The sequence below is a fragment of the Phoxinus phoxinus genome, assembly GCF_949152265.1.
Source record: "Phoxinus phoxinus genome assembly, chromosome: 18".
In the NCBI taxonomy this organism is placed as follows: Eukaryota; Metazoa; Chordata; class Actinopteri; order Cypriniformes; family Leuciscidae; genus Phoxinus; species Phoxinus phoxinus.
Genome location: NC_136893.1, coordinates 18521260 through 18534084, shown reverse-complemented (window position 1 = coordinate 18534084; position 12825 = coordinate 18521260). Strand labels below are relative to the sequence as shown.

At 38.4% G+C, this 12825-nt stretch overlaps 1 protein-coding gene across 8 annotated transcripts in view; it reads left to right on the top strand.

Annotated features, from left to right (window-relative positions):
* myt1b (myelin transcription factor 1b) overlaps window positions 1-11179 on the top strand; it is a 115921-nt gene extending 104742 nt beyond the window's left edge. For 4 of the 8 annotated variants that reach the window (XM_079587839.1, XM_079587838.1, XM_079587840.1 and 1 more), the window contains 10 exons: window positions 304-567; window positions 659-813; window positions 907-969; window positions 1182-1250; window positions 2252-2314; window positions 3026-3109; window positions 4016-4237; window positions 5506-5597; window positions 5701-5804; window positions 6043-11179. In XM_079587839.1, coding sequence (XP_079443965.1) covers window positions 304-567; window positions 659-813; window positions 907-969; window positions 1182-1250; window positions 2252-2314; window positions 3026-3109; window positions 4016-4237; window positions 5506-5597; window positions 5701-5804; window positions 6043-6435 — 1509 coding nt within the window. In that variant the 3' untranslated portion in view covers window positions 6436-11179. The remainder of the gene's footprint in view (window positions 1-303; window positions 568-658; window positions 814-906; window positions 970-1181; window positions 1251-2251; window positions 2315-3025; window positions 3110-4015; window positions 4238-5505; window positions 5598-5700; window positions 5805-6042) is intronic. The other 4 variants (XM_079587841.1, XM_079587842.1, XM_079587843.1 and 1 more) reach the window with 4 other exon arrangements.
* Window positions 11180-12825: the final 1646 nt, after the last annotated feature.

Below are 12825 nucleotides of genomic sequence, written 5' to 3'. Positions count from 1 at the left end.
AAGTTTTAGTTTTCTGTAATCACATGGATTTTTATAGCATCTTTACCCACAACACCCTAGCAACCGTGCAGCAACGCATTGGAAACCATCCCAAACATAGTAATGTGCTAAAAAAAAACATACAGAATACCATAGCAACACCTTGGCAACCACCCACAACATCCCAGCATTGTGAATGCGAGTTTTGTACCACTCATATTTTTTAATAATAATAATTCTGTAATAATATGCATTTTTATCACATCATTATCACAAGCCCAGTTACTAATTATAAATGCAACACATTCTTTCTTTCTGTTGTAGAGTATGGAAATTGAGGTGGATGAGAACGGCACCTTGGACTTAAGCATGAAGAAGCCCATAAAGAGAGAATTGGGCATGCCTTGCACCAGCCCTGAAGTGCGTTCCCCTGATCTGTCTTCATCATCTTCATCATCATCCACATCTCTTCACCATGGCAACAGCAGCCTCTCGCCCCACTCTTTACACACCTACAAGCAAGAGGAGTGGGAGGGGCCTCTGGACTACACCAAACCCAATCGGCAGAGAGAGGAGGACCTAGAAGAGGTACACTTCCTGTCATTTAAATTAGGCCGGATGAGCTGATGTATCATTAGTTGTGCAACCTGGTGTAACATACATTCGTATCTTTGCACAGATGGACCACAGCGCTCAGTCATTTGCTTCTTCCGACCCTGAGGATTGCGACATGATGCAGGACACCCTGGAGGACAGGAAGTACCCCGGCGAGGTCACAACCCCCAGTTTTAAGGTCCGGTTCCAGCCCAAGGACACCAAGAAAGAGCTCTTGCTGTAAGTCAGCTTTTAGTTTGCATACGTTTCTGTGCACATATTGATATTGGAATCGTTTCACTCAGTCAGCTTTTTTGTGTTTGTCCCTTGCAGATGCCCCACTCCTGGCTGTGACGGCAGCGGACACATCACCGGAAACTATGCATCCCATCGCAGGTACATAGTGTTCGGCGTCCACCTCTCTGTCCTTCTTTTGCCTTCAGAGGGGAAATATCGAATAAAACAAGACATCACATTGATGTTATCTTTCTCTCGCTTAACTCTCGCCTGCGCTTTGCTTTTTACACTGACTTGGGACGTTCTGGGTTCTTTCGCTTTATCTTCTCCCCTCTCTTTTTTCCCTCCTTGTCTATTTTCAACGTTTTTAGCCTGTCTGGGTGTCCTCTCGCTGATAAGAGTCTTCGGTCCCTCATGGCAGCACACACAGCTGAACTCAAGTATGTCTGCTCTACTTCTGCTCTTTTTTCCTTGTTCACTTGGGTCTGCTCAGCTAAATGCTGCTTTTACTCTTTTCTTTGTCATTTCTTTAAAAAAAGGCAGTACAGTACTCAAGGTTGCTGTATGATTACAGTATTAAAGGTGCAGTGTTTCCTAAATACCCCTTTCCTTGTATGTCAGTCAAGCAAAAGTTTGGAGTCGGTATGATTTTTTAAAATATTTTTTATAGTCTCTTCCGCTCGGCAAGACTGCATTTATTTGATCAAAAATGCAGTAAAAACAGTAGGCTATTATAAAATATTATTTTAAAAAATGAAAAACTGTTTTCTGTTTGATTATATTTTAAAATTTAATTTATTCCTGTGATGCAAAGCTGGATTTTCAGCATCATTACTCCAGTCTTCAGTGTCACATGATCTTCCAGAAATCATTATTATATGATGATCTGATGCTCAAGAAACTAATTTGTATTATTATCAATGTTGAAAACATTTGTGCTGCTTAATATTTTTCAGAAACACTACACTACTTAAGAATTATTTAATGATTAGAAAGTTAAAAGAACAGTGATTATTTGAAATAGAAATATTTTGTAAAATTATAATTATCTGTAATGTCCCTTTTGATCAGTTCTTGATCGAATAAGTCCTTGCAGAATAAAAGTATTAATTTCTTAATAAAATCTTACTGACCCCAAACTTTTGTGCAAGGTGGGCAATGTGGTGTGTGGCAGGCTGTAAAGCCAATATATATCATAACACACTATTTAATTTAAAAATTACTGCAATCAAATTAATATTTATTTTAATCAAATAAATAATTAACTGATTTAATACAACATAATGTAATAATTAATTGGAAAACAGAGACTTTCTTCTGCCCTGTAATACTTTTATCAAAAAAAAAAAACACTGAAATTTCACACTGCACCTGTTTTCGAACAACTTTTTTAGAGGTATTATAACCCATCACATTTTAAGTTTTAACTTCACTTTCCCAGGTGTCCAACTGCGGGATGTGATGGTTCAGGTCACATCACTGGCAACTACGCGTCTCACAGAAGGTATGGCCCAATGAACAAGCTCTCCATATCATACATATCAATACATACACAGGACAGAGAAGTTTAGTGACAGTTGTATATTAGACACACACATGTATGCCACACTTCATTTATTACCCGTCCCCATTATTGAATAATTTTTTAGATAGGAAACTGACCCCAGATCTTGTGCAGTTTTCTTAATGCACTCAATGGCAGCATCTCTGTGTATCTAAAAGCTTGCTGAGGTCACTGTTTCCTAACCAGGCGCGAGGCATCAAGCAGTAAATCACGTCTTCCATGTTAATTAGTGCAAAAAGACATTTTGTAGGCCATGTGCTTTATATTTGTCATGTTGTGCACTCAGTGGCTCCGCCCACAATGAATTCTCACTGGTCCTACTTTACTTAGCTGTTGAGAGATTCAGGTAAATTGGGCCACTTTTCGCCATCTCAATGACGAAAAACGTTCCAGTTTAGCTAAAATCACCTCACATTAGATATCAAATATTTTCAGATTGGCTGTGATTTTGTTGCATTTCACTTTCAGTGAGATCAAATAGCTGGGAACTCATTGCTTTGCGCCTGGTAAGGATATGGTGTATGCTTGCATCTTTGTTAATAGTATTTGAGTTTGGTTTCTTCTACATTGCTTTGGGTCAGTAGTGCTGGATCCTTGTTGTTCTGAGTTTCTGGCTCCTCTGATCATGAGCTGCATACTCTCTATTTTCAGTTTGTCTGGGTGTCCACGGGCCAAGAAAGGTGGAATAAAAACAACTCCCATCAAGGACGACAAGGAGGACTCCGAGCTCTTAAAGTTCGTACTGCATAGAAAGCCAAAGGCTTTTCCCCATTTCTTTTATGCTACTGTACGGTAAAAAAAGGACACATTTTAGGCGGGAATATTGTAAGGGAATGATCAGATATTGGATAATAGGTTTGTCCAACCACACAGTCATTTAACAACAGTGTAAAGCAGTTTAGAATACCCTTCTTCATTCAGACAGATGTGATTTAATCAAGCATTTCCAGCTAGAACCACTTGTGATCCCAAAATACTGTGTTCTACTTTGTTAAATATCACCTTGGCAGCCTTCCAAATAACTCGCTCTACGTGAGCTTATGAGCCAGTGCATGGAGCCCCGCATGGCCAACTAGTGCTAGTACTGTTCAGATTTCTTTGGGAAAAGGCCTTGTGTGTTTTATTCCATTGTGCAACTTCTAAAAGCAAGGAGACAAAGACACCCAGTTATACCGCTGAGGAAATGAAAACTGTGAACAATATATTACAGCACAGATGGCTCACGGGGTATTAAAATATTGGTCTATGTTTTTCTTAGCAAGTCATCTGCAGTGCAGTGTGTGGGTTTTTGTCTTCTTGTTTTTTTGCGACTGCCAAGCGTATGAGCTTTTTATCCACATAATTCCACTCCAGTCAATGAGCAGCCGGCATATGGCGGCACTCAAGCTCCCCGATGTGTAAAAATCTCTCTTTTTTTAGTTTATTTCAATGTTGTAATATTCACAGTCACTGTTGGGCAAAGTATGTAGCTAAATATTGCCCTCTTTACAAAACTGAATAGAGACTCGAGTGAGACAGCGAGTAAACAGACGGGAACTGAAGTCAATAGCAAGGTGATATTTCTGATGGGATAAATGCTCTTACGAGCTCTAACCAAACACAATTGTTTTACCCCCTCTATCATTTTTCCTTCTCTCACAGATGCCCAGTGCCAGGTTGTGACAGCCTGGGTCACATCAGCGGGAAGTATGCCACTCACCGCAGTGCGTATGGATGCCCGCTGGCGGCCAGGCGGCAGAAGGAGGGTTTGTTGAACGGGTCTCCATTCTCCTGGAAGGCGTTTAAGACAGAAGGCCCCACCTGTCCCACACCGGGATGTGACGGATCGGGACACGCCAACGGCAGCTTCCTCACCCACCGCAGGTAATTAAGGAGAAAATATGGGTTTGGCTGCTACGTGAAATGTGTCAACCAGTGGCGTGAGTTTGGGTGGGAACCCTGTCATTATATTTGCAATTCAAACTAAAGGTGCCGTCCCATTAACAAAACTTTGTCATGGATAAAGTTGGCAATAGTGCATGCAAGATAAAACCAGGATTAGGCCTTAGTTCAATTAGGGCATTTAAGTAGCTTTTATTAACATGTCTTATATAAAATAAAAAAACATTATTGGTGAGACAAAACAATGGAACAGTGCAAGTTGCTTTTATAGTTAAAAGAGCTCAAACATGCATTTTAGTCTGGGACTAGGCTTAAACCTTGTCTTCAAACCTGGGGGATTGAGTTTTTGTGCTCAAAGTTAAACAAACTTGAACATTTTCACCTCCCTTGTGCAGAATTCCTGATTGCTTGTACAAAGCTAAATGTGGCCACACCTTAAAGGGACAGTTCACCCAAAAATTCAATTCTGTCATTATTTACTCTTCCTCATGTCATTCCAAACCCATAAGACTTTGGTTATTCTTTGATATTTTGACCTAAACCTGAGAGGTTTACCGTCCGTCCATTGAAAGCCCAGGTAACACAAATGTTGAAGATCCGAAAAGGTCATAAAAAGATTGTTAAAAGAATCAATATGAATCAAGCAGTTTAATCCAAGTCTTGCGAAGAGACATAATCATATTCTATGATGAATAGATTCAATTTAAGCAGTGATTAAACAATGATCGACACATGCGTAGAGCACATCACATATGGTAAACATATATGCAGAGAACCAATGAGGTTTGTTTTAGCGCTTGACGCACACAAGTAAACACACCTTTATATAGCACTTTATACAATACAGATTGTTTCAAAGCAGCTTTACAGTGATAAGAAAAGGATGCAGTTCGGCTGTTGATTCAGTTCAGTTGTAAAGATCGTCAATTATTCATTAGTTCATTTAATCTATAAAGCACTTCTGCAACCAAAAAAAAAAAAGAAAAAAAGGTTACCAAATGTTATGCGCTCTGTGTTTATATGTGAATTAAAGCCTAAATTAAATATGTTCATCATTGAAACCAATCGTATCTCTTCACAAGATTTGGATTAAACTGCTCATTTTTGGGTAAACTATTCCTTTAATAGCTCAGACATGACACACTCTACATTTAGGTTTAAGGGTATTGGAAGTCTGAGTCATTATGGGATTGATCATAAAGCAAATGTTTTGTGATGATTGATGATGAATCGATTATATTTGGCCCCAGTCTCTCAGGCTGTCCCAGAGCCTCCCTCAACAAGAAGAAAGCCAAGTTCCCTGGAGAAGAGTATCTCAGCACTAAGTTCAGAGCAAGTGACGGTGAGACATCCCACATTTTCTCCTACATTTTACCTCCATCATCTCTTCTGATGCCATATTTTGTGGACACTCAAGATGACAAGATTTGTCTTTCTCTTTACAGTCTTAGACAATGATGAAGACATCAAGCAGCTTAATAAAGAAATCAACGAGCTCAATGAATCCAACAATGAGATGGAGGCAGATATGGTCAACCTTCAAACACAGGTTAGCCATAGAACTCTTGACAATTTAAAAGAACATAGATTGAACACTAAAGATCACATATTATGTTGTGATATAATTTATAACAGGGTATTACTATAGTAAAACCATGGTATTCTTTAGAAATATAAATATATATATAAAAGACATTTAAGCTGTAGAAAATTGCGACAAACATGCATTGCTAAAAGGAAATGTCACTTATGGGATGGGAAGTTGTAATCATCAGTTTTTGCTTCAGATCACATCTATGGAGAAGAACCTGAAGAACATCGAGCAGGAGAATAAGGTGATTGAAGAACAGAACGAGGCGCTGTTTATGGAACTGTCTGGACTCAGCCAAGCTCTTATACGCAGTCTGGCCAACATCCGCCTGCCTCACATGGTAAGTTACACACACTCCTACAGCAGCTCCCTCAACTGTCCTCTCCTACCTGAATCAATGCGCCAATTTAAAATTGCCACTCACAATTTCCGATTTGCATTGCAGCAGGAGCCAATCACAGAGCAGAATTTCGAGAGCTACGTGAGCACCCTAACTGACATGTACACCAATAAGGACTGCTACCAGAACCCAGAGAACAAGGCCCTTCTGGAGACCATCAACAAGGCGGTGAAAGGCATCAAGGTCTGACTAGGCCAAAAGACGAGGATGAGGAACCGAAGCGTGGAAGAGAAATAGAAACGTTGAGCCATGGGAAGAGCGTACAAATGACACACAAAAAAGGGCATTCAGGTGTTTTTGAACAACAATCTAAACCTCCATCCCAGGGAGCATTCTGTGAGTTCAAAAAGAGGTTTATAATATATATTACTATAAGGACCAAAATCCACAAAAGCTGCTGGATTGGAAGGCGAAGATGGAACCAAATTCTTTATTTACAAAGAAAAGGAGACACAAACCTAGTTTTCTTTAGTTTTTGCTTTTACATTCAAGCGGTGAGATGTTTTGGAAGAAGAAGAAGAAGAGAGGAGTAGAACCTCCAGAAGATGTGCTGCCCAGGCTTTAGGTGAAAGAGTCTTTTTACTCATTTGTGAGGATGCTGCTCCTACGAAACAACAAATGCGACGCTTCAAATACAAGTGATCCCTACGTGAGCCCCGGCAGAACAGACATATGCAGTATTTGCTCATCTTTCCTTCTTTTCCCGAAGAAAACGAAAGTGGTTCCGGGTCATGGGAAATGAGAGGATGTTGCGCTAACATACAAAGTGAGCGGCACGCGCGTGCAACCCTATCAGTGGCATGCGGTTGACTCTGTAAATCCCACCTGTTGAAACACTACTTTCTTTATCGCAGCATCCATTTTGTTTATTGGGTTGTTTTGTTTTAGAGCTACACACAGGCACATTAGCTTGCTCTCCTTTATTTGTAGTACTTACACTGTAGGAACATTTACCCAGCGTAGTCATATCTATTACATATGAACAATGAGTTGCACTTCATTTCAGTCCATTCAACATCAGACAAGATGTTGGATCGTCACTGATCTATAAATTATACGAAATTTGTCCAGACTCTACTGTAATTTATTTATATTTTGTTATAATTTAATTTTAACTGTATTATTTATTTGAATTCACCTATTTAAATATTCACAGCCCTTGTGTTTATAAAAGGCCATGAAAATGTGACAAGGAACTTGCCACATCAATATTTGGGAAGAGGAAAAAAAAAATGTACCACTAATTTTTATAACTTCGTTTCGTTTGATGATAGAGTTTTATCCATAGAGTAGATTTTTTAAGTGCAAATATTTTTAACCAACGATGTTTTGATAATTTTGTATTTTCTTTTTCTCTTTCTCTCTACCTGTATATCTATCTCTATCTCTTGCTGTCTCTCTTTGCATTTTATTTTTTTATTTTTATTTCGAATTTCTAACACAGCTGAAGGAGAAGTATAATCTCTATTTATTATTTATTTAATATTTATGATGAAATTATGAACTGTGATACGGTTGTATTGTATATTTATTTTGTAACGTCTTCGTGTGTTTGTGAAGTCTTAGTAGTCTTGAAGAACCTTTGGCGATTTAAAAATAAAGACAAAAAACATGTTTTGGACTACAGAATAAAACATGATGATTATCGAGGGTTTTCCTTATACCAGCATTACTTCCTATAGGAATGTAAAGAGAGAAAAAAAAGCAATTCCAGTACTGTGGAACCTACAGCTTTGACTCTTTCCCCGTCCGTCTCAACAGGAAGGAGACGTTCTTCTGGATCTTCTTGTGCTTGTTTTTTTATTTTATTTTTTTTATACCTCCTCAAGCTCTCAGTAGTGGCCAAAAACTGTTTCCCCAGAACGATCCTAATGAATTGCAAATGGATTATTTTTGCTTTCTTGCTAAACTTTATTGGACCATGGGAAGCGGGCGGGCGGGCGTTTTTGTGGCGAGGGCACAGAAGACGAATACCAACCATCCTGACAGAAACTCTTGAACCACAATGTCCTTACTCGACTAGTATCAAACAAGCATACACCCGTGTAGCCTTATACTAGATTTTTATTTCTTCGATGCACAAAGTGCCACTGACCTGTGCTTTCGTTACCAACTCCGCCCATTCAGCACCCACACTACCCGCGGGTCATGTGATCGTGGCCTAAGTGGGGATTGTTACAGATGCCTTTATTCCTTTGCCGTGATGGCCATACCTACACAATATATTCATTCTGTATTTAAAAGAAAAAAGACAAAAAAAACTATATATAGTATATAAACATACATATATTTTTACAGTGTAATTGTTAACTCTTTTGTTTCTCTTATAATAGCTAAACAGAAACAATATCTTTCCAAAAGCTGTGAGTACTACTATCCATAGAAGACTAAATAATATATATATATAAAAAAAGACAGACCCAGCTTACTGTGGTTGCAGGATACGATGTGTTTTTTTTTTGTAATATGTAAACGTACATTTGTAAAGCGAAGAATACGAGGATGTTTGTAGAGTTTCCTATTTTCTGGTCCAAACTCACTGGGCCTCTGTATGTATGTCAGCCGCATAATGGGGCAATGGTTAACAGATTAGTCTTAGGCTTTTAATCGTTTAGACGCATTGTAGTGTGCTGGAAGTTCTCCTCGGTGGATCTGTCTTTAGTATCGTATGGTGTTGTGCAGTTCTGGTGGGACACGCCACACTAGATACGTGTGTAAAATGCCAATCATCGCAATGACAACTGTATGACTCATAATAGCGAGTCGTGAAATGAACATTGTGCCTCTATTCAGCTGGTTGTTTTGTTAAATAGTACACATGCGGTCATGTTGTTCATTTGCTATTATGGCAGCAATATTGTGATGGACAGAACATGTGTGCACTTTTCAAAAATCTTGAATGCCAACTAATGACCTTTCAACTAAAAGGATTTTCTTTGTGCGCTTGAGTGTGTTAGCGGATTCTTTTTTTTATTTTATATTTTGCAAAAAAAGATACAAATGGCTAACGGATGGCTAACAACAGAATTGAGATAAAATGTCGCAAATGTCCTTTGACTTGTTTGTTGTTGTTTAATGTGAATCTGTATCTTGTCTGAAATGTCGAATGCCCTTTGACCGAAGTTTTTCTGTTTTTGCCTAGTCACCAATACGAAAGAAGGCCCTTATCAATCCGAATTCGGCTGTACGATATCAGATCTGTTAGCCCTCAGCAACAAGCCCTTTGTTAAAATGAAAAAAGAGAAAGATGTGAAATGTGCTGGTATGAGCGTTTGCTTGGAGATTGTCATTGGCGTGCCCTCGCACACGGAGAAAGCGAAGGAGATGCTAGTTGCATAAATCTTTGTCCATTTCCACAGAATGTCAGATCCTCTGCCGGCCTCATTCGCCTCGTTCTCTGTAACCTTTCCGCAGGAAAGATGTGTGCGTTGCATTTCAATACCGCAGCATTTCCTTTGCTTAAAGAGGAATCTGAAGACCTTGTCTATCAGTAACGGCAGAATTTTCATTGGAGTTCCTCCTTCTATTAAACCGCGTAGAGGAAATACTCACTACAGATGTCATATCCTCTTATTACGATGGGAGAAACATTTCTATCTGCTTAATACTACTGACGTGAGATAGCCTAAAGCATGCGTGAATTATTCTTCCTCAGTGCATGCTTCTTAAACGCCTGCTGTCGGTGATGATGAGCAGCTATGAGTGTTGCGCGGCGAGGTTGAGTGTGTTGAATCTGCCTAATAATGTAGCATGTTCTCTGGAGCAGTGTAGCATCTGCAAATGCAAGTTAGCATATGTAACCCCTCCCCGTGGAACCAAATAAGGGTTTGTATTTGTAGGGTAACGGATTGATTTAGCACCTTGTACTTGAGAGTTCGACCTTTCCGAGACTTGTGCCAATTCTAGGTCAATTAAAAAGGGTTCCTATGTAATTTCATGAGAAACGATAACAGCTAAAAAGTCAGAAGGCTTAAAACGGCACTGTTTGTCCCATTAAGCTGATATAACCAAAACGGCCCTCATTCTGTAGGTACTGTAGCTTACAGCTCTGTGGTTTTCTCATGTGTGCCTTTTCTCGCTTCTGTTCGCTGCAGAAAAGGGTGTGTTTACATTTAAGGACTGGGTTCAAATCCCACTCAGGACGCCAACTTTTTCTCCTTTTTTTTTTCCTTTTTGTTTGGGTGGGGGGAGGTAATAGGAATTCAGCAAAGTGGTGAAAACAAAGAACAGATCATATTGAAATTGATATTCAGCTTATTGTTCGACATGAAATAAATCACGATATGTACCACTATTCTTCCCAAAACTGTGATTCTGATTCAGGTATGAAACTGTGTGGTGGTTCATTTCATCGAGTCTGAAATAATCATGGGACGTATCACAGATGAAGCATTTATGCACGGGCATTATTCTGACAACAATGGGATTCTGTACATTTGTAATAAAGGACAGTGTTGTTGTATTAAAGAATATTTCCAAGTAAACTACAAAAAAAAACACATGTATTTTAACCCACGGCCAAGGCTTGTCCTCTTTCATTCTTTTTATAGAGATCAGCTATTTTTACTGGTGATTTTGTAGCCACAAAATGATTCTCCTTAAGAAAATGACAAAAAAAAAATGGTACTTCCAAAAATAGTAATAATAATAAGCACTTCCACAGTGATAGACTACATGTTTTAGTCACATTTGTAGCAGTGGTAGTTTCCTTGCTGAGGTTTCATTTCAGTAGACCAGGACAAGCTATGGCTGAGCGTGATTTGAGGTAACTTTGGAAATGAAGTGTGTAGTTGGTTTTGGATTGTGACCGTGTTTGTGTATCCTTGTATCTGTGCTCATTGATATCAGTGTTAAAAGAGAACAGTAATGTCTGTTTTGTGGAGGTATCGTTCATTTCAGTGTTATATATGGAAAACATAAATAAAGTGTCAATAATGTGATCTCTCCGAGTATACACTTCCTACATGATGTGCTTGTTTTTTGCTTGTTAAAGACAAAAGTTTTGATACAAAGGTTTTTCTTTAGTCACTGCATGGTTACATCTGTTAATTCATTGACTTGATGACTAAAATGTGCAACAAATAACAATTGTTTAATAAGTGTAGGCCGGCAATTTTTTGACTTTCATATTTTATTCCAAATATTTCTTCGTTAGCATCATGATAGTGCTACAGCTGTGATGAGAGATGTTCTACAGTCTAGGCTTATGAATAAGTCTTTTTATAGACTTAAAGCTGTAGGCTGGCTATGACTGACAACACAATAACAGACAGGCGGAAGTGTGCTACCATTTGCAAATCTAAGCTTTCCACATTCTGACCTCTGCTGGAGACATGGGACACTACCCCATTTAAAACTACAATATCTCAGCATATTGAGAATTAGAAACCCTCCAAGTAACACGACACTTGTTTTAGAAGTGGGACGAAATTATGCTAATTATAGTCTCTGATGACAGATATATAAAGGCACTTTTAGGTGAAGATATCAGACGTGAATGCATCTACAGGTGATTTAAAGCGCTTTATTTGCGATAAAAATTTCAAGAAACACATTTTTGTTTATAAAAACGAGAAAGAAAAAATCGCGAGAATTGAATTTGTTACTGACAATTATTTTCTCAAATGGTGGAGGATTTTGAACGCACGTTAGGCTACTGTTTGTTCGTGCACGATGCACTTGAATTAATCTGTTTGGTGAATGAATCGTTCTCGTAGCATCACGCTACAGTGAAGTGAACGCATTTATTTTATTGTGTCCTACCTTCAGTAGCCTGGAGTGCGAACTAAGTAGCCTACTGTAAATGAGCATTTCTGTTCGATGTCTGAACAGAAGCGGTGAACGAGTCATACGTCACGGAATGCAATCGACAGGTAAAAATTATAGGCCTACTCTATCATGGGGAAAACGCTGCTGGGCCATTCCACCGAATGGGTGACATTTGCTTGTTGTAACTTTTCAAAATTAAACTTTATTTTTTTTTATTTTTCAACACTGAATCTAATACTACACATATTTAACTATTCAAAATGTGTATTGGTCAATCTCAGGCAACTATTTATTTTTTTACAAGGTTTCTAAGCAAAAGATGGACGCATGTTTTCTCAGTCCTGTTACCGAAACTCATGTGCCATTTAAAAAGCATGTTTAAAAGCATGTTAATTCCTTTGTTTTCCCCACAAGAAAGTGTTTATTGTAAAAAATTGTTAAAAGGAGTATTTTAACAAAAATCACTCCAAAATCAATTTTTTTTATTTTAAAGAAGACCGAAGCCTTAGGTTTATATATATTTTTATAATTAATTTATTAAACAAATGTATAAAGGATGGACCAAACTAAACTGATAAAAAACAGTGGTTTAACTTTCTTCTTTTTTTTAAGAAAAAAATTGTAACAGGAATGAGTGTCCAGTGTGTGTATGAGAGAGAGAGAGTGTATATGACTGTGTGTGCATGCGATTTCTGTGTTGAAGTGATGTACTATGTTCTAGTAGTAGGCTACTTCACAGCGAAGGAGGTGGAAAGAGAAAGAAGGAAAGAGGGAAGTTAAGACAAAAAAGGGAGAAAAGAGAGGGTTGCG